Below are 25,294 nucleotides of genomic sequence, written 5' to 3'. Positions count from 1 at the left end.
GGCGTGTTTATTCCTACTAGTGAAATACTTATTATGTTTGAAGCAAGGAAGCCTGCACGACTCCAATCCGTCTTTAGACTCTCTGAACATTCTTACAGGATTTTTTGAAAAGTTACTTTTATGTTTAACAATATTATTATTAGCCGGCCCGCGGGAGGGAGGGGAGAAAAGAATGCCTAATGGCTAAATTGCAGTGTTAGAAAATGCATAGGCCTAGACAAAATAAGACAAATGGTTGCAACTTGCCAGACCTTCTTCAAATATTCCTGGATCTGTGGAACCCATGATTGCATACTTATCGGCTGTTCAAGGCAGCAGTGGCTCAGGGGTAGAGTGACCGGGGGCTCCCCCAGATTTAGTGTCGAAGTGTCCTTGAGCAAGACACTGAACCCCTATTGCTCCCAATGTGCAGGTTGGTTCCTTGCATGGTTTCCTCCGGCATCGGTATATAAATGTGTGCAGGGTGAATGTAATGCAAAATGCACAATCTCTGTGTTTTCAATAAAGGCACTATATATGAATGCACCATTACCATTTTCAAGTTTCTGAGCCACTGTAGTTGATAACACTAAGTTGAAAACATTCAGAGATAAAAAAAATAAAATAAAAAGAACCAATTCAAAGACTTTAGGCGGGTGGTGATACATATTGGAACGGTGACAGGATTGGTGGTGAGGTCCAATTACTGAGACGGGTAATGCACTCGACAGTGGAATTATTTTTGCAAAGATTTTCATTTAAGGCTTAAAGCGAAACATCTCCCTCGAGTCTCGCTCGATATCCTTGGATATAATGAGATTCCTTGAGTCACTGAACCGGCCGGTATCCACTTTCCCATCACTTGCCAAATTATTATAAAACATAAAAATGAAACGCACTAACAGTTTGCACTATTAAACAGGAAAAGTTTGTTTTTAAGTATTTATTTATATTGTGGCACAGTTAGGGAAGCTGTCAAGCTGAGAGAGAGACAGTCTTCTTCCTTTAACTCCATTGCAAGAAATACTGAATAGTGCATTTACAGTAGGCCGCCTAATGGCCTATATAACGTTTTTACCCAAGGCGCTATACATTCACTCATGCATGCATTTACACAACGATGGGCAAGGAAACCATGCAAGGTACAAAGTTGCTCAAATGGAGCAATTATAGGTGTTCAGTGTCTTGCTCAAGGACACTTCAACACTAACTCTGGGGGAGGCCGGGATTGAACTGGGAACCTCAAACCTTCCGGTTCAAAAGCGGCCGTTCTACCTCCTGATCCACTGCACCGCACAATTTGGAGTAGTAGAATGCATTTTCCCCCATGTTTGCGTCAAATCTAAGGGGAAACTAGGTCAGAGGCGCTCCCTTTGGTGTTACGCACATCTGGTGTCTCACTCTAGTTTAGAGAAGTCAGACAGGTACATGGACAGTTGGACACTGTCATCCTCTGAGTATTTTAAAGACCAGAACCTTAAGTTTCTGTACTATCTTGTTTGACCTGAATGGAATCACAACCTGAATTAGTTGGTAACACCTGGGATACATGTTAAATTACACATCTATTTATGTCAACGTGGCTTCTGTGGAAGAAATGTCTATTTATAAATCGTTGTGGGGAAGATTTTGAAACTGAAAAATGTGACGGGCACATTTTGCACTCCATGAATCACAGACACACTGTAGGAGAAGTTGACTTTTGCAGAAGCCTTAACCAACCAAAGAGGCAGAGAAAAAAAACACACACACACACCAAATGTGTTATTGAAACCCAGCGATTCAGAATACATCAAGATAAACACTATGTATGGAAATGTCATTTTCCCACTGAGCCCCCTTCTCTTTTTATTAGTCTGGTGACAGTGAAGCCATTTGAGGAGATAGAGAGTAGGACAGTATGGTACAGGCAGAATGCAATGCTGGGATTTCCCAGCCAGGTATTATTCAATTTAGAGTGCTCAGCATTTCATTGAAATGTCCATATTGAAAGATGGAGGTTATTCCTTCAAAGCGTTACCGTAAACAACACTATTGTTTGTCGGGTGGAAACCTTGTATTGTATGTGCAAAACTGTTACTTTTCAGGAAATGGAAAAAATAACCTGAGTGATTCATTGATTGATTGAAAACCTTATTAACAGTGACAGTAACAGCAAGAGGATTAAAATACCCAAGAAAGCGTATGGCTTGTTTCCATTGGGATACTCCTTTTTCATTTAACGACATAAAATATACATGTAAAACAAAAATAATTTGAAATGAATGTAAGCCCTTGTTTGAGCCAAATGTGGGGTGAACGTGATTTGTGGAACTCCCTCTGGTGGTGTGATTGTGGACAGCGTTGACGTTTAGGAAGTAGTTTTACAGGTACAGTACATGTGGTCGTAGTGTAGCATATCTTGTAGACCAGACCCATTGGATGTTGCTGTAGACTGCCGTCTACCCTAAGCCATCCCAACCTATCAAAATGAGCAGGGGCGAGGCGAGTTGTAGGAGTAAGCCTGACCATTGGGATGTCTGGAGCCTTATTTTTAGCCGGGCCTTTGTGGTGCTATGCCATGAGGTGCATGCATAGTCAAAGAAACCTTGAATGTGTGCTCTTAGTCTTCAAAGAATTCTTACTGACGACCAGTGAGGAGATCCTGTAAAAATGGGACCCAATGCCTCCCTGCTTGGCACTCAGAGTCAATGAGTTGGATTGGGGGGGGGGTCAACGGCTGCAGCTCCCCGCTCCTTTGCTGCGCGCCTCACCCATAGAGTATAGGATAGAGACCGAACTGGAGCACTAGCCCCGCCCCCAAGCTATTCATTTCGATGAAGTTGCTCAGTGGCGTTTTGAAGCACCCGGAAGACTGCCGGAAGTACCTCCTCCGGACCTCAAATTTGAGGCCCCTTGGCCTCACCGCTCCAAGAGATGGGTCAAATGTGGAGAGCAAATTTCACTGCGGAAACGTGTGTGACAAATCGTATGATTTTGACTTCTTCATTAATATCATATAGTAAAAGTGTTAAAAAAAAGGAGTAAAAATGCATAATTAATGAATTAATTGTTCAGTGATTTGGCTGTAACCTCTTATGTCCATGTTTTAAAATGTTTTTTTCCCCATAAATTAACGCCCTACTTTATTACACTACAGTGTCACACAAAAGCATGCAAAGTAGCAGATCTGCAGCACAAAGAGACACGTTTTGAGCTTGTAGATCTGCTACATTACTACTTTTGAATTTTAATCGTGAAAAGTTACAGTTTTCCACCGACAGAGACAATATAGTAGGTAGAAATCAGGAAAATGCTCAAGTAAAGTAAAAGTAGGCTACCTCAAAATTGTACTTAAGTAAGTACTTAAAGAAATGCATTGAATTATTAAGTTTGCCGCAAGGAAGAGCAGAAAAACACTAGACTCAGTGAATGTGACTCCTTCATTATTATCATATTTCAATTCAGTGGGCATGGTAAAAAGGCAAATTAATTATTCAAAGGGTTTGTCTGAGTGTGTAAAACTTTATTTCAGCTATTATTACTGCTATAAAAAACAACCATTATATATGTCAGTTCTACAAAGTAGACTTTGTTTTAAATGTGCTTTTCATGCAAATAAACTTTATTCATTGTCTTATGTATATATTTATATGTAGGCCTAGTGTCATGATGACTTTATACGAGTTCATTGAAAGAATATAAACAAAGACAAATAAACTTTTTGTTTGGCTATATGTTTTGTTTAAAGTTTTCCTATATTAGAACTGGCTAGAGGGTGTCTAGACCGTGGACAGTGAACGTCACAAACCCTGAACCAAATCAGTTAACTCTAATATATATATATATATATATATATATATATATACACACACACACACAGTATATCATACCCCTGACCCCCCACCCCCCGCATCTAGGTGTGCCCTGGGATGTTTTGGCTATGAAAAGTGTGCCCTGGCAGAAAAAAGGTTGGGAAACACTGGATTAGGTGACCACGGAAATGGCCCATTTACTACTTTGAGACGGTTTTGCCACAACAGGAGAAACAAACCCAAAGCTCTCACCACATGCTCTTAATCAAGCTTCCAACATCCAGCTTCCTGAATTTAACATGTGACCACCTCACAAAATATACATCCTGCTTCACGGAGTTGTGACCACCACACAGCCATTCCATTTAAGAGTGACACAGAGTTGTTTGAAAAAGTACAAGAACGAAAAAACATTGCATGGATGCACCTGGGACTTATCCTCAGTGATGTATCCCAAGGTCATCGGGGTAACGGGTCTCGCAACATCATACCCTTTGTGGAATCTTTCCTTAAACAGGTCCGTGGATTCTCTCCTTAATATAGCATGAAATGAGTCGCGATATCCAGGCAAAGTCCTTCTTTTATTCAATCAAGGCATATCCCATAGTTACATCAAGTTACACGCATCAAGTCATCAAGCATCAATTCCATACAGCATTCTCAGGCCAGGCCAAGCCTGTCCTCTCCGTTCTCCCACTCCAACCAAAACCAACTCTTCTGTGTCCCATCTCTTTATACAAATATAACATGCAGTGGGTGTCACATATTCCCCCCTAATAATAGTCCTTAATACTATTAGTATAAAATATGAATCATAATTCTGCCCAAAATATTAATTTTCCAAAAAAATGTAAACTTGTTTTTTTCCCAAAAATCCCCAAATGTTCAAATTCCCCAAATAGTCTCAACTAACCCCCAAACAGAATCCCCAGAAACAGAAAACTCAAAAACAAAACTAGTATGATCAAAGCTAAAAACAGAAGAAAATAATAAAAAAATAATAATAAACTGTACAAGTCTGAATGATACCATGGGTTGTGTTCCACATTCTGACTGCTCAGCACTGGCAGCTGAGTGACAACTGTAACTGTGACTGTGCACTCAGTGCTCTTCTGTGGTCTGCATGGGTGCCTGTTCAAAGCCCCCCTTGAAAATGTGTGATGACGGCTCTCTTTCGAATGTGTGGGAGTGCATGAATGCCTCTCACAACCCCTGCTGTCCTGTTCCTCCTCTTGTTCACTTCCGTTGACGTCCTCCTTCCTCTTCCTCTTCCTCTTCCTCTTCCTCCGGTCGGTCTGTGTAGGCCTAACCTCCTCGTCAGGGTCAGAATCAGAAAGTGGGTCAGAATCAGAGTCAATGTTCATGTCCGCGCCAGGGCGGGCTGCCCTTCTGTAGACGTCATCACCTCCACGTGAACCGTCTCTGTGGCTGTGCGCAGCCTCATCCTGCAGGTCACCCACATCGAGGATCAGATGTGCCTCTTTCATCAGAATTTCACTCAACCGTGTTTCTATAGCACGCATAGACTCTCTCTGTGTCCTTAATTCACTGGTCAAGTCCATTTTCAGGCAACGTACCCGTTCCAGCTCCCTCTTAACAGAGCGTTGAGTGTCGCTGTCATCTGGCCGTTGCTTAGATGTCCTCATGTCTCTGCGGTCATGAACTTTCACCTCAGTCTGTGCTGAGTTGTTGCTGTGGTCTGGCCCAGAGTAGATTGCATCCTTATCGTGGCCGGCGCCAACATCACTGCGCTGGCTGTTCTTGCAGGCCTGGTCAATGGTCCGTAGCTTTTGTTCCGCCTCCGCCAGGACCCTCGGAGTATGTAGATCATAGCCATTCAAAGTTCTAGTACTGGAATGAAGGCTGCTCAGGCCGGAGTCTTCACTGGATGAGTGCAGAACCTGCACAGCTCCACCACCCGTTAGTGGCTCAGTCTTACTCCTGGTGTGCTGTTCCAGGTGCCTCGTCAAGTCTGCTGCCACAGGCTGCATCATTATAGTGTGGCCAGAGTGTCCTCTTTCCTCAAAAAATGGAAGAGACTCAGAGGAAATAGGATTTACTCCACACATTGATGGAACCGTAGTCATAGTATCATCACTGTGGTCAAGGCCTTCCTTCAAACTTTGTCCCTCCTTACAAAATCTATAGAATCTCTTTGAAAATTTAGAAAAATCATCAAATAAGGGATATTTCTTTTGCACAAGGTCCACTGGGATTATCCCTGCGTCCATCATATCTACTAAATAGTAAATAATTTCACTCACTGTCATAAATTCTGGGTGATACACTCTGTACTCTGACTGCAATCTCCTCTCACCTCACACAGTCACAGACACGCATACTCATTTGCATACTAGCCCCAAAGAATGAGTAGATAGTCAGGCTGTAGTTTTGTCCCTAAGGTCAATTTACTTATACAGACTATATATATTTTATGACTAAAATAAAAACCTGTAGGCTTAACACCCAAAAGAAAAAAAATTATACCAGAAGCCAGCCCAAATTAAGCCACCCAAATAAAAAGTAAAATTCTCCCCCACTATGCCCTGAGACAAAGGAAGGCCCCTCCAGCGTGTGTGCAAGTGTGTGTCCCCAAAAGAGAAACACACGAACGCACACTGCCCCTCCTTACTGCAAACCAGGAGAGCAACAGTGAATCACTGAACAACAGCAATTTATACAGCCAAGATAACCAAAATTACCAATGACCGCACAATTAAAATAGCAACATAAAAGACTTAATTGAGAACTATTTGGCATCTAACCACAGCTCAACGATGATCTACCAGCACTAACACATACCATGCCCACACTACCGCTCAACTCCTAAACTCCCTAACAGAAGCTCACTCCTCACGTAACACTAGGCCTCAACACCAGAGTCGTCCCAGCATCCTCCAGTCAGTCTTGGGTTCGCAAAACTCACTCCAAAAAAAGAAAATGAAGGTAAATCCACAGGTCCTTCGCAGGTGCAAACTGTTAATAAATTCTTCAATCAATCAATCAATCAGGTCCGGTTTCTGTGGCGTAGAATATCTCCAGTCTCAAGTCATGGCTCTTTACAGACGGGCCGACGGTACACAGACAGCAGCCTCTCCGCTGGCTATTAGTGTTGTGTTGCTGCAGGAGACGGAGTGTGAATGAACCGTGCGGTCACTGGAACAAAGCCACCGTATTAGCATTTGAATACCTGTTCTGTGAACACCGTAAAGGTGTGTGGCTGTGCCTACGTGACAAAATGACCAGGGGGAGGGGATCTTCAACTTAATCTCAGTGGGTGACTCACCTTTGTCCCTGTGTGTGTGTGTGTGTGTGTGTGTGTGTGTGTGTGTGGCAGGAAGTCAAAAGACCCCCACATGTGACAGGCACTGTAGTAATGAAATGCATAGAGTCATTCACTTACGAAAAACACAGTTAGAACATGGAGATAGGAGGTTTCTTCCCAACAGCAAGATATAGTTTCCGGCTTTCAGCCCCTTGCGGAAACAGTAATACTATGTGGTCACTCTGTTTAAAAAAAAAAATATTGACTATTGGGTCTGCATCAGTTGTCACTATATGCTCTTTTGTGCGTTGGCTTTGACCTGAAGAGGACACCATCTACATTAATGCGGACCCGCATTAATGGTGTGTACACTGATGCAAAGGCAACTTCAGCCCACTCAGCGCTGTCCAAGTTAACAGCACCCCCCCCCCCCCCCCCTTTGCCAAGAAAGGAAAAACAAAGTCATTATGAATCCACTCTGACTACTAGTCAATTAGCAGCCATGCCCAATTGCCTAGGATCACAAATTGCTCATCATGCATGCTCCATGCAGGCCAGCTGGGAGCTCATCATCTCCTCTCTCTCTCTCTGTGTGTGTGTGTGTGTGTGTGCGTGTGTTGATATCAAATATAATTTAATACGAGCAACTGTGAATAGTGGGATAACATGTTTGGATTATTGTCCTACTGACAACATGATTGCTGACTTGATGACAAAACCAGCCACTATTAAAGCTACAACTGAAAGTTTGCTCAGTATTTGTTTGGCAATTTAAGTGCAAGAGAAGCATATAATGTACCAAAATGTGTTTTTGTTGTTCATTTTCTATTGAAGGCCAAAGAGGGAGAATATTCTTTTGTTTTATTTTGTGTCAAAGATCGAGTGGCGGTGTTAAAAGTAGTGACATTATGGGCGCCCTTACTCATTGTGTCCTACAGAGGGCAATGTTGTCTGTCACTGACTCTACCTCTGTGTCACCTACACTGCTACCTGTTCCCTGTCAGATGATGTTATTATTATGTGATACAGAGCGGCAAGATAAAATAAGTCGACTGAGAGTTCTATTAAATCTCCACCGCAACGCACTATGCTTATCAATCCAGTTAAAGACCAGCTAGCCATAAATAACTATACTATTGGTTTATTTGGTTAAACTGAGTTTGATGCTATATCAACTGATTTAGGGCCTAGGAACCCCCCTCATGTAAACCCGGGGGTCCCCGACCCCACTTTGAGAACCACAATGGAAAACACAATAGGCCTATGGCATTAATCACAAAGTTATGCATTGTCTCAGTCACAACAACCCAGAGGTTAGTTTTGTAGAAAAAAAGATTGTTTAATGTAACAATTAAAAGGTCATACACACTGCAAAAAAATAAGGGGAAAAAATACATTAAAATCAACCAAGATCGACCAGGGGTGTGTCCCAGATGTGCTGTGCATTGAACACATTCTCCACAATGTAAACCAAAACTGCTTTCTTTGACCAATTTAGACCTGAGGACGATTCTACAAATGCCCGTAAGTTTTCTGAAATCCCATGTTTCTGTCAGTCGTCCTCAAACATAAGGACCCCCAAAATTATATGCAATTGGCCGCCGACCCCCATCTGAAAATATGTTGTTCCAGGGACCCCGACAGAAGCAAAGATTTGAGTTAAAAACGTTCGCTCTGAAAGAATATATTCAAAGATTCGCACTAAATGTTTCACAATTAAAAATAAATAGCAGATCTACAAGCTCGTAGCGCGGCACTCTGTGCGCTTGTAGATCTGCTATTTTTCAATAGCTAAAGAATAACATAATGCTTAAAACACCAAAAGGGGTTCACGTCCAGAATGGGTTAAGCAAAAAGACATGTTACTATAAGATAGACCTTTATTGATCTGTGCAAGGGATAATTGACAATAAAACCTGACAGGGTGATTAGGCATTGTCTCGTAGCAGCTGTGCTACACGGCTACTTGATACATTAATTACTAAATTAAAGTATTTCCTTGCTTACGGTAATTCAAGTATTCCATAAGTTTTGCACTCGGCGGCAGTGGTGGAAAGTAATTTACTTAAGTACTGTACTTAGGTACAATTTTTTTATATTTGTACTTTACTTGAGTATTTCCAATTTCCAAGTGAAGTACCATGATCGGAGCCTATAAAACAGCAATTCGAGCTCCCGCTAAACAAAACAATGATGGCATTGCTAGTAGGTCTCTGTGGGCCTCAGTAGACCACGGCACTAACTGGTACTTTCAGTTTCATGACAGAACAACAAGAGCTCTTCGCCTCTGCTCGCGTTGCACATGATCCAGTGATGATGGTCTTTTATTATTTTATTTTTTCCTTTTCCTTTTATAAAAATCACACCCGTGTGAACTGAGTGGTGCAGTGACGTCACACACTGACCATAGCAACCATGCTCATCTGTGCGTGGCCCCACGTACAGGTACACACGTACACAGACACATACAGACAAAGCTGGTTGTTGGAGTGGTTTGCACCACTCAAAAATGTAATTGTCAACTTCATTCGTCATCTGGGGACCAACACCCCAACAATCATGTGGAGATGCTGGAACTACTGCTCTAGCCAAGAGTCGTGTACTTTAAGGTAAACACAGGAGAGCAGTCCCAGTACAGTACTTGTACGTGTGAAACACAGGAGAGCAGTGCCAGTACAGTACTTGTACGTGTGAAACACAGGAGAGCAGTGCCAGTACAGTACTTGTACGTGTGAAACACAGGCGAGCAGTGCCAGTGCAGTACTTGTACGTGTGAAACACAGGAGAGCAGTCCCAGTGCAGTACTTGTACGTGTGAAACACAGGAGAGCAGTCCCAGTACAGTACTTGTACGTGTGAAACACAGGAGAGCAGTGCCAGTACAGTACTTGTACGTGTGAAACACAGGAGAGCAGTCCCAGTGCAGTACTTGTACGTGTGAACCACAGGAGAGCAGTCCCAGTGCAGTACTTGTACGTGTGAACCACAGGAGAGCAGTCCCAGTACAGTACTCGTGTGTTCTACTCGTTCCATTGAAACACTTTTTTTGCCGGGGAATTTTTCAGAATAAAAGGCGCTATAGATAGAGTGGCAAGCAGATGAGGCAGATTTTACTCTGAAAAGCCCCGCCTTCCATTTCCCCCCCCCCCAAAAAAACGGGAGGTGAAATCTTCCATTATTACCTCGCGCTAATAATAAGCCTGATCTCTCTTTTTAGAAGCGTTAATATTCTAAACGAGAGGTCGAAATGAGGACAGAACATCGGCGTTCTGATCAAAGCAACGGACAGCGGCGTCGATTCAGAGTAAATTAGGAAGAATGTCGGCCCGTAAACCAGGAAGTGAACGGCTGCGTGCGGAAACAGCAAAACAGCTCGGGGACGGACGAGCAAGGCGTTGCCTAGCAACGGCTGCTGTAAAATTTTAGCGATGGCGTTTTATATGATTAAAAAGGTCCTAAAGACGTGTCCACACGTCTGAGGCACCCCGCGGTTTGATTTGAGAGGACGTTCTTGTGTTAACGCGTCAGCCGTTCTGATTCTGATCTGATGACAGCATTTGGGACACCCCCCCAACCCCCCCGGGTGGGAACACACCTCTTTGGCACATTGATGAACACAAAATGTCAAAGAAACAAAACAAGCACATGTTGTAAACAAGCAACAATGATTAGAACGAGACTAGGGGGTCTAACGATGGCACGGCTTCCCTGCGGATCTATGACGTCACGTGATGTCAGAGATCCATGATATCATTTATGGATCGATCAATCAATCAATCAATCAATCAATTAATAAATCAATCATGTCAGTACTATTACGTCAGTCATCTCCATATTTGGGCAACATTTCTGGAGCTTGACCTCCATTGTCTTCCAGTATATAAAACAAAGAAAAGTGGAAAATATTCAGGGATTTACTGGCAGCGCGCACAAAACAAATCGCACTGACCTGTCCAGTGGTTTGCGAGATAATCACGCACGCACGCACGCACACACGCACGCACGCATGCACAGAAAGACTCACAGAAAGCCTCACCCATGAAAACAAAACAAGCAAACACTGTAAACACACAACAGCAACAACAATTATTATTGTAAAAATTGTTTTACAGGTTCAATAAAAATACAAAAGAAAAAATCAAGATTTGTCAACATATGACCCAGCCAGCGTCCCCCAGCGTCTGTTCAACGCGCCACAGCCTCGTACTACAGAGTATAAATGAGGTGTTTGTTTGTTTCCGTCACTCTCCTGGAGGGTGGTGTTCTGTAAGAGGGCCACCCTGTTCCTCTGATGTGTTCAGTGTGCCATCATCCTCGGCTGAGGTCTCTCTAGTGCAAATAGGCTGTCCCTCCGCCACCTCCTCCTAGGAGGACGAGAGGAGGACATCATTTACAGGAAGGAGGCGAGCCCAGGTTGGGTTTGGCTCCCGGGACGGGTCTGCATGGGGGTGGGGGGGACGGGACAGGACAGACAAAGACAATTTGCAATTTAGGCATTTAGCAGACGCTGTTAATCCAGAGCAAGAACAACACAAGGTAATACATCCAATGCATAGAAACAGTCATGTAGGACAGGGGTTCTCAACCCGTGGGTCGCAACCCCTCGGGCTGAATAGCTGGAAAACTTCTAAATGGGGTTAACAAAATTACTTGTTGAGTCTATATTTCATAGGGAATGGGATTTGAGTCGGCTACTGGACTGGGGCTAGATATATTGTCAATTTCGTCAACAAATAGAAAACTAGTCCCACCATTTGACCCATTCTGGACGGGAACCCCTGTTGGTGTTTTAAGCATTATGTTATACTTTAGCTATTGAAAAATAGCAGATCTACAAGCTCATAGCACGGCACCGAGTGCCGCGCTACGAGCTTGTAGATCTGCTATTTTTGAAAGATTGTGAATATGTGGCGCAAATCTTTGAATATATATTCTTTCAGAGCGAACATTTGTAACTCAAAAATATTTGCTTCTGGGATGGTCCCTGGAACAACATATTTTCTGATGGGGTCTGTCTGGGCTCCTTGACATGAAATAGTCAAGCCAGGTAAATGTGTGTGAACAACACTGACTGTTCCCACCTGGCGCACACTTTGCCCACTGGCTTGGGCCCGACGGCCGGAGGCATCATGACCAGCAGGCCGCTGGGTTTGTGGGGAGGAGGGCTCACCGTGGCCAGTGCTCTGACTGGGCTGAGGGGCAAGGGCCTCTGGGGAGGAGACTGCTGCACCAGCTACACACGCACGCAGACAGACAGACAGACATAATATTATCACATTGCCCACCAATACCGGGGGTTTAGAACACAGTTTGAATGAAAACAGCACAACTCAACTCGGGGTTGGAGGAGTCTTACCAGTGGGGAGCGGGTGGGATTGAGGGGAAGAGGTTTCCTGGGTGGTGTGAGCCTCTGTGGCTGGGTGACACTGGGGGACTTGTTGGGTGGGCCAGCGGGGGGCTTGCTGCCCGGCAAAGGCGGTCGCACTGGAGTGGCCTTGAGGCGCTGCGGTGACGGAGCGGGCCGCAGCGGACGCACCACGTTGACGGGCTGGGTGGGGTTGTTGGGCGGAGGGGCGGGCCGGAGGGGCAGCATCTCTTTGCTGCCGTGAGGTAGCTGGTGGGAGGGAGATGAATGGGTTAAAAAACAAGTGAAAAATGTTAGTCGACTACCTTTTTTCACTGACGAAAACTAAACGAAAACTAAATTAATATTGTCAATTTCGTCAACAAATAGAAAACTAGACTAAAATCTCAGCTAGGGACTAGTGGAGAAGAGATCCTGTAGAACTAAAAGACAAGTTATTTTATGTTTGGTTGTGTGAAAGTTGAAACGGCACTCTCCGAAAATAGCTGATCTACAAGCTCACAACATGTCGCAGAGCGACACGTGAGCTTGTAGGTCGGCTATTTTGGGCACACAGCTGAGTATAAATCGAGCATTTCAACGGCATCGGTCATTTCAGTCGACTAAATAAACTGCACTAAAATCTTATGCATGGTTGACTAAAACTAGACTAAAACTAAAACATTTCAGGTAACTAAAACATGACTAAATGGGATTTTATTCAAAAGACTGACTAAAACTAAATCAATAAAATTTGCTGTCCAAATCAACAGTGGTGTAGGTGTAGTATAGACCAATTCAGAAACGGGTCTCATGGTCGCAGCGAACGTATTTCCTGTAGGCGGAGACGACGGTGTAAACTCGCAGGTCTTCTACTACATTGAACGGCAGAGTGACTGATGTTAGTCTGCCTCAAACGTTACTCTTTTACCTGCCTTTTTACTAACACTAACTTTACAAAGATGCCCAGAACATCGGGATGAACCTGTGTAGTTTATGGCTGCTCCAACAGTAGTGGTAACATTCAACTTTCGAGAAAAACGAAATGTCAGAAAATATACACAGCGGTGGCTGAGACCAGAGCCATAGAGTAATGGTTGAGACGAAGCAGTGAAAGGTTTCTGAATTGGTCTATAGGCGCCATGGTGATGGGCACTCACCCCCTTATGGCTGATGCTGGCTTTGTTGATGGGACCGACCACTTTGAGGTGAAAGGCAGGATTCAAATGACCGTTTTTTTCTTTCTCCACAGAGCTCTCAAGTCTAGAGAGGGAGAGCGAGAAAGAGAGTGACCTTGATAAGTACCTTTAAATACATCTGAAATATTTGCTGCTATTCATCCCAATTCCCAAGGCTGTATACCAAGCGAATGCAAAACGTTGAAATACTGCTGTCATTCGTTTCAACAGTGTATCCCAACTTAAGCTAACCTTTCTTATGGAGATGTATAACTATTTTTGAGAGAGAATTCACAATTCTTGTGCTTTGCCAGATATATAAAGGGACTCCTGCACATCCAAAAAGACCCGTGGGAGGTGCAAGTCTAGTTAGCAGGCATAGACTTAAAAAAGGGAAAAGAAAACTTCCGAGGAAGGGACTGCACACTCCAGGGAACAGAGACGGACAACTTACTGCATCAACTTATTTATTAGCACGGCGCGTTTCGCCGTGAGCTTCGTCTGGTGCTATACGGAAGTGTGAGTGTGTCAGGCATATATAGGGACATTCATTATACAGACCCACCCCCCCAGGCGTCGTATAAATGATTACATTAATTTACATATATGGGAGGGGCAGACTAAGATGCTATATGCAGACACAGATGAACAAACAGATCAAATGGAACCTCATTTGAAAAATAAATACATATCTTTCCATATACAGAAATATGACAATATAAATATATATAGCAGATCAAAAATCAACCCACCACAACAGTGCCAATGAACCCAAATACACAACGCCGGGAGCGCTGGGAGCTCGTAGATCGGCAATTTCACTACTTCATAAACATTTGTTTTCTAATTTATGGAATTTCCTTGATTTTTCTTTGATTTCTTCATGAAATTACTTATTATTATTATTAATTCATGATGAAAACTTTAGCTTTTTGGGGGAAATGTTTTTTGAAGGAAAAAGTCCTTATGCACACCTAGTACGAGGGAGAGGTGCGTTGGAGAAATGAACTGGACGAGTAGGAAAATCCCGCACTGTCTTCACTTACAGAACTTTAGTTAAACAGCAACGTTTCGGTCGGTCAGACCTTCGGAATGTGTGTTTTTCTTTTAAAATATTTTGAAATAATACTAATTAAAAACTAAACATAGGAAACCAGACATCAAGGGACCCATACAAATGTGAACATGACCCACACATGGGTGGGAATCAGTGCTGTTAACGCACCCACCTGTGGAGGCAGCAGCTCTAGAGGAGATAACGCACCTGTGTGAGAGCCACCTGTGGAGGTAGCAGCTCTAGAGGAGATAACGCACCTGTGTGAGAGCCACCTGTGGAGGTAGGAGCTCTAGAGGAGATAACGCACCTGTGTGAGAGCCACCTGTGGAGGTAGGAGGAGCTCTAGAGGAGATAACGCACCTGTGTGAGAGCCACCTGTGGAGGTAGCAGCTCTAGAGGAGATAACGCACCTGTGTGAGAGCCACCTGTGGAGGTAGGAGGAGCTCTAGAGGAGATAACGCACCTGTGTGAGAGCCACCTGTGGAGGTAGCAGCTCTAGAGGAGATAACGCACCTGTGTGAGAGCCACCTGTGGAGGTAGGAGGAGCTCTAGAGGAGATAACGCACCTGTGTGAGAGCCACCTGTGGAGGTAGCAGCTCTAGAGGAGATAACGCACCTGTGTGAGAGCCACCTGTGGAGGTAGGAGCTCTAGAGGAGATAACGCACCTGTGTGAGAGCCACCTGTGGAGGTAGGAGGAGCTCTAGAGGAGATAACGCACCTGTGTGAGAGCCACCTGTGGAGGTAGCAGCTCTAGAGGAGATAACGCACCTGTGTGAGAGCCACCTGTGGAGGTAGGAGGAGCTCTAGAGGAGATAACGCACCTGTGTGAGAGCCACCTGTGGAGGTAGCAGCTCTAGAGGAGATAACGCACCTGTGTGAGAGCCACCTGTGGAGGTAGCAGCTCTAGAGGAGATAACACACCTGTGTGAGAGCCACCTGTGGAGGTAGGAGGAGCTCTAGAGGAGATAACGCACCTGTGTGAGAGCCACCTGTGGAGGTAGGAGCTCTAGAGGAGATAACACACCTGTGTGAGAGCCACCTGTGGAGGTAGGAGCTCTTGGTCTTGTAGCAGTAGAAGAGCGTCAGGACGGCAGGCAGCACCACCAGGAAGGTGAACAGCAAACCCACCACCACGCCCACCTGACCTGAGAACAAGAGGGGGGGAAAAAGGTACTTACATCTTTTACCCTAACTAAAAGTATCAATACTGCAATATAGAAATACTCGAGCAAAAGTTGTTGTTTTTTTCCGATTTTCTTATCCCACGATTTTGCAACCCATTTTTGCACCCAGTGTCAATTATCAAATGTAATCCTGAGCGCTACACTTCCTCTGCCAACCTGGGGAGGGCAGCGGACTGACCTCATGCTTCCTTCTATGCAAAAGTCGAGCAAAAGTGCTGGCAACAAAATGTACTTAAAGTACCAAAAGTACAAAGTACTTATCATGCGGAATGTCCCACTTCACAACTTTGTATAAAAATTATAAAATGTATACAGATCTTTTGGAAGAAGCAGATCAACAAGCCCACAATGCGTCACAAGGTCACATTGCAACGCACTGTGAGCTTGTAGATTTTCAAATGCCTAATGTCTAATTGTCTATAGGGCTGAAGTAGTAAATGCATGTTTCTGCATCTACAAAGTAACTTGTAACTAAAGTTTTCAAATATTTGTAGTGGAGTAAACGTACATTACAATATTTGCCTCTGGAATGTAGTGGAGTAGAAGTAAAAGTATTGCAATTTGTAAATACTCCACTAAAGTAAACATACATCAAAATTGTACTCAAGTACAGTACTTGAGTAAATGTTCTGCACTCCCCCCGTACCCACCTCCCACACGCCTCCCCGCCTTGAACTAAAACCTAAACATTATTGGACTTAATTAAGTCGCGAAGCGTCTTCTCAGAGGATGTTTAGACCAGCTGTGTGTGTGTGTGTGTGTGTGTGTGTGTGTGTGTGTGTGGAGAGTTAGGGGCGACTCACACGGTCGCTACAGATTGATGTATGCTTGTTGTATGAGATGTATAGCTGATGCAAGCTCACAATGCATTTTCAATGAGAGTCACATGGTTTGACACACCATTTGTGTTGTATGAGGGGGAGGGGGGGCAGCCGAAAGCCATACAACAGCTTGTAGTCCAAAATGTTGTATCAAACCATGTGACTTCCATTGGAAATGCATTGGGGCGGCCATGACACTTACAACATTCATACAACAAGCATGCGTCAATGTTGTATGCTAGATCGAAAGGTGTGAGTGAGGCCTTAGAGAGAGAGAGAGAGGAGAGAGAGACAGAGAGAGCTAGAAGGTGAACTCACTGTCGTATTGGATTGGTCCACTGTCCACACTGCCTCCCAGACCGGGCTTCTCACAGAACGGAGGAGCCCATCCTCGGTTGCAGTGACAGTTCCCATTGCTGTTACACACCTGCACACACACACACACACACACACACACACACACACACACACACACACACACACACACACACACACACACACACACACACACACACACACACACACACACACACACACACACACACACACACACACACACACACACACACACACACACACACACCTTAGAACAGTGTCGTACAGTAAGATTGTCTGCAGTAGGGTTTAATATTTTTCCCGGATTTGGCTCATTTTAAATCCCGGGAAATTGCCGACCTTTACCCGGGCTTCCCGGGAATTCCAGTCAAAAAAAACAAAGAAAGAAGAGGAAAGAAAAGTGCCCACTAAAATGCATTTATATGTAGATACTCAATATTTTCAATAGAATAGTGATATTGTATTGTTTAAAACGTTTTATTTGAACGATTAATTATTACATTTAATTAAATTATTAAATTAAAATATGAATAATGTATATAGGCCTAGCTAGGCCTACGCTATTCAGAAAAAAGTGACACTTAAGGAGTTTGCACACCTCATGCCTTTCACATATAATAGTCTTTCACCCTTTGAGCATGCAGTGCTGGGTCCCCTTCTCCGCCGAGAAGGTGATCATCTCGTTTTGTACTTTTTGAAAAGTCTGATTGGGTGTGAAAATAGCCAGCACGGCCAGGGCACGCAACACACTGATTATATTGTATCAAGGTTGCTCGTTATCTGAGAGAGAGAGAGAGAGAGAGAGAGAGAGAGAGAGAGAGAGAGAGAGAGAGAGAGAGAGAGAGAGCGACTGCTTCGTCTTACCGGTAGGCTACATTGTGTGAGAGCTGATCTAGAGGCTGACAACGCGTCTCATCTGGTCTTGTTGTAGACTACATAATGCAATCTGGCAATATCTGCACGGCACCATCGTGCAACGAAAGATAATCCACGCTTGAACTTCATGTGGCAGGCCAGGCATGGCATTAAATAGGCTATATATATATAGTCCGTATTGTATGTAATACATTGATTGCAGCTGCATTTGATGAGAGACGTAGCAGCCACACACACACACACACACACACACACACAAACCTCAATTTTGACCACTCGCGGATCAGGGGAAAAAAAACGCGCTCTGTGTGCAAACTCCTTTAGTGTAATTTCTAACAAGAAAAAAAAAAACCTCCGGGGACGACGGGTCCCGAAGCCATTTCCCGGGCGGGAAATTACGTGCGCTGTACCCGGGAAGCCCTGTGCAGTCACATAAATAACTCTTCCTGGAAACCAACAGTAGAAGACCGTAGCTAACTAGCTGCTGAGTGGAAATGGAAATTCAAACACAGCGTCTAAAATGTTTCTTTTGCCACATGGAGCAATCAATCACCTCAAACGTTTGCGAATGGTCGGAAAAAATAATTCTGTAGAAGAAGTGTTTCCGCTCCGAATCTCTCCACATATGCTGAATACAACCACCCACCACCACCAAAATGTAGGATAAAGTGATGACTCACTACAATTACATCAAGATGTACAGTGATTAACCACATTGCTGATTAACACGCCTATTTAGCTGCTAATGATTCAGATGTCATGAAGGGCTCCAAGTTGTTGGCTGATTCTTTATGATTTCTATTTATATTAGGATACATTTGTGCGACTGTAAAAACCAAACGGAAGTGGGGAGGACGGGGTGCATACTTAGGTTTAGGTGGTTAGACATGGGTTAAGGTTAGGTTTAGGTGGTTAGACATGGGTTAAGGTTAGGTTTAGGTGGTTAGACATGGGTTAAGGTTAGGTTTAGGTGGTTAGTCATGGGTTAAGGTTAGGTTTAGGTGGTTAGACATGGGTTAAGGTTAGGTTTAGGTGGTTAGACATGGGTTAAGGTTAGGTTTAGGTGGTTAGACATGGGTTAAGGTTAGGTTTAGGTGTGCTGCCCCGTGGGAGGTTAGGTTTAGGGTGAGGGTTTGAGATAGGTTGTAGTTGTAGGACTAATGACTGGTCTAACCAATGACTAGTCTAAACCAAATACTGTCTAAACTAAGTACTGCACCCGAGAGGACGCTCCACTTCCGCTTTATAGAGCGTCGCAGTCCCGCCCCCTGTCATGACGACGCCAGGCCCAGGAAATGATTCCCAATGCATTTTTCCCATAGACATTTCAAAAAATATTTATTTAAAGACGGTTACGCCGCGGACAAAGCCAACTGGAGTCGTGACAAATCATGACAATAAACACAATATTTTGGACCAAACAAATAATTACAAAGAAGAAAAACAACAAAAAAAGTGTGTAACCTGCCGTTTTTTTCTTCTTTCTAATTCTTTGTTCGGCCCAAAAAATTGTGTTTGTTGTCATGATTTGTCACGACAAGAGTTGGCTTTGTACGACACTTAAAATGTCTTTAAATAAATACTTTAGTTTTTGAAATGTCTATGAGGAAAATGAACGGAGAATCATTTCCTGGGCCCTGGTAGGGGGCGGGACTGCGACGCTCTATATCTTACTCATGATAGAGCTTCCGTTTCTCCAGGCTGTATGACGGAAGCATTTAAAAAATTGCGAGAGGCAACAGTCTGGCAACGCGAGACTACTATGGCAGTGATTGGCTGATTGCACTTGAAACGCGCTGCCGTCGCCTGCTAACGCTGATTGAGGTGCTCTCCTTCTGCTGCTGCTCGACTCAGCTACATTCGATGTTCGATATGCACAAGCAACATTTGCATAATCCCCCATAAGACATACAATGACCTTTCTTTGACAAGGTCTTTTCTTTTTCGTAAGCAGCATCGTTCAAGTGGCTCTATGGTTGTATAGTAAGGATTATGAAAGGGCTTTGTGAGATAGACACTTAGACAGGCTGGGAGACAAGGCTGACAGGCCAGGCACATTCAGCAGCATCTCTATAAGCTATTGTCCTTATTCACCCAGGCAACCATAAAAAAGATAATAAAAAAAAACTACCCGCACACTGTCTTCACTTACAGTATAGCAGTAGTTTATTGGATTACTTCAGTATTTCCAATTTTCTGTATTTATACTTCTACTCCACTACATCTTACACATATATTGTACTTTTACTCCACTACATTTATTAGAAACTTTAGTTGCTAATTACTTATTTAGATTATTATTACAAAACATACCCACTTCAGCCCTATATACATTTCGGCCGATCTACGAGCTCACAATGTGTCGCATTGTGAGCTTGTAGATCTGCTATTTGCAAAATAATTTTGAAAAGAAACGGGACATTCTGCACAATGAGTAGGGATGGAGCCCGAAAATCGGGTCCATTACAAACCCGGTTCGGCATTTATCGAGACCCGAGTATCAATAAGCTTTTGGCTTGTCGAGCCTGTTATCGGGTATAGTCGCCGTCATGGGCTATATAATAGCGACTTTAAGCAACGACGGATACGGCAGTCGGCTACGGCGACCGGAAATGGATCAGTGCTCGATACATAAACCTGCTCTCCGTCGCAGCCCTTTCTACTACGGGAGAACCTACACTTACACGTAGTGTCTACAACGCCATGTCATAACCATGTTTATTGAAATTATAGCTGTCATACATTTACACCGATTGCTCCATCACCTCTCTTATGCTGTGTAATGTGTTGGCATGCTCTGAATGAAGAAATAACACTAATACCATATGTCATATTATCCATGTTTATTAAAACGGTTTTAGAATAACACAGATTGCTCCAACACCTTCCTCTTTCCACTGCTGATCATGTCCAGCGCATGTAAGAATTAAGCAATATCGGCAAGTTAGGTGACGCGCGACGGGGTGTTTAAAAAAAAGTGTTTATGTTTGACACATGCTGCATAGACGCGTCACCATGGGAACCAATGTCGCCGTCGCCGACGGCTGTTTGCTTAACGATTTTGACAGCTACGGCGACGGCGTCATAGCCGCCGTACTTCCTGAAACAGTCGTTGCTTAAAGTCCCTAGTAAGGTGCAGGCGCGTAGCGTGGATTAAACGATTGACGGTTGAACGGTTTTGCCGACGTGTGAAATGCGAATGGGGGACAATTTAAAACAAAGGCGGCTTACATGCTGTAGTTTGGTACTAGCAGACATTTGCATGCAGAGCACAAGGGCTGCCAAAGTCGTTTTTTCGCCCCCTCTCTTCGAAGTTAGACTGGGCAAGCTCTAAACTGATTGGGACACGGTCAGTGGTAAGGGGCCGAGGCGCGACGGGGGGTTGCGCCGTGGAAGTACGGTGGAACGGGTGAAAAAGTTTGGTTATATTAAGTTACATTTTTAAAAAGACAAGAGGGGAGCTAAATGCAATAATGTAGCACAGTTGTTAACTTAATTAGTAGCCTACATGCTACCATGAAAGGGAACATTTCGGCATCTGTCCATAATGCATTGTATTAACCCATTTTGACCTGAGATCAGATTCTAAAAATGTCTTCTACATCCTGACAGTTTTCTGAAAAAGCTATGTTTCTATGTCAGTCGTTCTTCGATTTTTCAAAAATAGCAGACCTACAAGTTCATAGCGCGCCACTCGGTGGCGCGCTATGAGCTTGTAGATCTGCTATCTTTCAATAGCTAAAGCATAACATAATGCTAACACCAAAAGGGGTTCCCGCCCCAAAATGGGTTAAACCCAAATGCGATACCTTTGCATGTCTGCACCGAGTCGAAACAACACGGGAGCCGTCAGCTGCTGCAGCGGAACAACCCACAACCCACATGTCTTCCACCCAAGACATGTGGTGCTTGTTGCCCAGCAAGACTCCGTTGCCATAATTTATAATCCATTCCCATTCATAATACGTTTGGGAAACTCAAAACTCCCTCCCTGCCGTAGAGTTATAATAATAATTCAATGTGCGACTTCTCAGTCTATCGTTGCCGAAAATGCAGATCTACAAGCTCACACCGCGGTGCAACCAGATGCAGTGTGAGCTTGTAGATTGGCTATTTTTGGTGCGTGACACCGTCTTACGATGACGTATACATTAGTAAAATGTAGTGCAAGGGATGTGTTGGTTGGTTAAAATAAAGAGAAGATTATAGAAAATATATGCTTACGTATATTCTGCATGTGTGTGTGTGTGTGTGTGTGTGTGTGTCTGTGTGTGTGTGTGTGTGTGTGTATACACACGTCATGGCATACAAACTCTCACAACTGGCCAATAGAAATAAGGTTCTGTTCAGAATGTATTATCTCCCAGCTTTCCACAAAATAATATCAAATGCTCGATAGTGGGCTCGATAAGGACCCGGCTCGATAAGCCTGCTCGATAAGGTGATCGTTATCAATAAAAATGAACGAGCTCAATCCCCAATAATGAGTAGTACTACTTTTGGCACTTTAAGTACATTTTGACCTGAGATCAGATTCTAAAAACGTCTTCTACATCCTGACAGTTTTCTGAAAAAGCTATGTTTCTATGTCAGTCGTTCTTCGATTTAAAAAAAATAGCAGACCTACAAGCTCATAGCGCGCCACTCGGTGGCGCGCTATGAGCTTGTAGATCTGCTATTTTTCAATAGCTAAAGCATAACATAATGCTAACACCAAAAGGGGTTCCCGCCCAAAATGGGTTAAGTACATTTTGGTACAATTACTTTTGCACTTTTACTCAAGACATTTTTTTAATTCCGGACTTTCACAATTTCTATATTGCGGTGTTGCTACTTGAGTACAGGGACATAGCTGACCATTTGGTTGCCCTACTCGTATGATATGTGTGCTGTCCCCCCTCCCAACGAGAGCGCTGCTATTCCTCATCCAGATCGGCTATTTTCGTTGTTTGTGAGGACGCACACACGGCCCGCTCGTTGAAATCTGTTATTTTGAGGGTCGGCTTGGCACTTTTTGGCACATTTTGTTGCCAATTTACAATTTACAATTTAGGCATTTAGCAGACGCTCTTAATTCTGAGCGACTTACATTAAGCAATAACAAAAACAAAAAGCATGGCATACATCAAAAGTAGTTATCATGAAACATGCGTAAGCTAAGAACGTAACAGTGGAGTATCTATGTAAACTATATACATACATGTGTACTATAAAGTGATATGACTACATAAAAATGCAATTCTAGTGCTGTCTACGTAACCTGCTATAAGTCTGTTTAAAATACTATCTAAGTCTACATAACGTGCTATATTTAAAATACCATCTAAGTCTACATAAAGTGCTATCTAAGGGGCTAGTGCTACGGGCCATGGTGGAGTCTGAAGAGGTGGGTTTTCAGACTACGGCGGAAGATTGGGAGTGAGGCTGCAGTTCTGATTGTGATGGGGAGTGCCCCCCCCCTCGGCGTGTTGCCCTACCTGCAGTGCGTATTGCGCGTGTGTAGGTAGCGACGGCACTGCCTGAGTAAAACATGTGAGTACTTTTCCCCACCACTGCCAGCAGCTATTAAAGGGGTCGTCTCAGAAGCGACTGAAGGACAACCCCAATCTAAACCTCTAAAGCTCCATTGATAACGGCAGTTTAACCCATTTAGACCTGAGATCAGATTCTAAAAATGTCTTCTACATCCTGACAGTTTTCTGAAAAAGCTATGTTTCTATGTCAGTCGTTCTTCGATTTTTCAAAAATAGCAGACCTACAAGCTCGTAGCGCGCCACTCGGTGGCGCGCTATGAGCTTGTAGATCTGCTATTTTTCAATAGCTAAAGCATAACATAATGCTAACACCAAAAGGGGTTCCCGCCCAAAATGTGTTAACCCATTTAGACCCGAGGACGCATCTGTGTCACCTTGTAGCTTTTAACCACTTTAACCATTATTTTAAACTTCAGCTGTTGAAAAATAGCAGATATACAAGCTCATAGCGCGCATCTGCTATTTGTTTTTGAAAAATCGTGTGCAAATCTTAGTTTGAATATATATTATTTCACAGCAACGTTTTTAACACATATCTTTGCTTCTGGCCAAATACAGATAATTTTGGGGGTCCTTGACATGAAATCATTCGAGAACCACTGACATAGAAACATAATGTTATATCAGAAAACTGATAGGATTTAGAAGACATTTGTAGAATCAACCTCAGGTCTAAATGGGTTTAACGCATTTTGGGCGGGAACCCCTTTTGGTGTTTTAAACATTATGTTATAATTTAGCTATTGAAAAATAGCAGATCTACAAGCTCATAGCGCGCCACCGAGTGGAGCGCTACGAGCTTGTAGGTCTGCTATTTTTGAAAAATCGTGAAAATATTTATTTCAGAAAACTGGAGCATTTAGAATATTTTTTTTAAAATGTCAACATCAGACCTAAATGGGTTTAACCCACAGAGCTCCACACCTCGACTCGGGTTATTGGCTCATAAGGTGAATATAATTCTGCATTATCTGCCCCCCCCGGGGGGCTTGTAGCTCTGCAACAAATGGAAGTAAATACATTGTCTTTGTCTTTTACAAGATCCTGAGCCGAGGACACGGAGATATACCTTGACTCAAGGACACTCAGCTGTGACAAGGAGAGAACAGAGAGCTGCGTCTAGCAGCAATCTGTGTGTGTGTGTGTGTGTGTGCGTGCGTGCGTGCGTGCGTGCGTGCGTGCGTGCGTGCGTGCGCATACCCCGTTTCCATGACAGCGTGCAATGCAGGTTTCCAGCTCGGTAAAAGAGGCGTTTTGGCAACGGCGATCTCTGCACACCTGTGTTTACACACACACACACACACACACACACGCACACGCACACGCACACGCACACGCACACGCACACGCACACACACACAGGATGATTACTATGAGCAAGTCTTTGAATATATATATTCTTTCACAGCGGACGTTTTCTCTTTTTAGTTTATATGGTCACCTTCCGATCGCCACACTTGGTGCCCGTCATGACGAGGCCAGGGTCGGGCAGGTCCCCCTGGTGGCCGTCCTGGGTGCTGTAGACGTACGTGCCGCGGCACTTCACCTCCACGCCGTCCGTCTGGATGGTGGTGTCGATGGACACGGCGTTGGTGCCTGAAGAAATGTCGCTTTATTGCTTCAAAATGTCTTCAAAATCTGTGGTTTTCAGTGGTTTTCCCCAGCTAAATGATGCAGAGTTGGTAACCAAATGGACCCTTATCGATCTTTAACTCTTGAGAGCGTAAAATGAAACCAAATGGACCCATACGGGTCCATTTGGTTTCATTTTACGGTCTGAGAGGCTAAATGTCATCAAATGGTGGTCCTTGGCTCAAATGTTCTCAAACTTTGTCATGGCGTTGGTGCATCACATTGTGATATTGTGATTTAAATGTTTCACGACATTCATTTTCATTTATTTTTCATTTTTCCTTTTAGGTTTTA

At 43.7% G+C, this 25,294-nt stretch overlaps 1 protein-coding gene across 1 annotated transcript in view; it reads right to left on the bottom strand.

The window, feature by feature from the left end:
* Positions 1-8,352: 8,352 nt before the first annotated feature.
* adam19a (ADAM metallopeptidase domain 19a) overlaps positions 8,353-25,294 on the bottom strand; it is a gene marked incomplete at its 5' end in the record, with an annotated part of 45,640 nt that continues 28,698 nt past the window's right edge. Inside the window, 8 exons of the mRNA XM_079491339.1 lie at positions 8,353-11,475; positions 12,119-12,270; positions 12,394-12,651; positions 13,542-13,644; positions 15,642-15,762; positions 16,941-17,049; positions 24,569-24,646; positions 24,810-24,964. Of these exons, the coding sequence (XP_079347465.1) occupies positions 11,424-11,475; positions 12,119-12,270; positions 12,394-12,651; positions 13,542-13,644; positions 15,642-15,762; positions 16,941-17,049; positions 24,569-24,646; positions 24,810-24,964 (1,028 nt within the window). The 3' untranslated portion in view covers positions 8,353-11,423. The remainder of the gene's footprint in view (positions 11,476-12,118; positions 12,271-12,393; positions 12,652-13,541; positions 13,645-15,641; positions 15,763-16,940; positions 17,050-24,568; positions 24,647-24,809; positions 24,965-25,294) is intronic.

This window comes from Electrona antarctica, assembly GCF_951216825.1.
Source record: "Electrona antarctica genome assembly, chromosome: 21".
Taxonomy (NCBI): domain Eukaryota; kingdom Metazoa; phylum Chordata; class Actinopteri; order Myctophiformes; family Myctophidae; genus Electrona; species Electrona antarctica.
The sequence above is the reverse complement of the archived record's forward strand: the minus strand, read 5'-3'. Positions and strand labels throughout refer to the sequence as shown.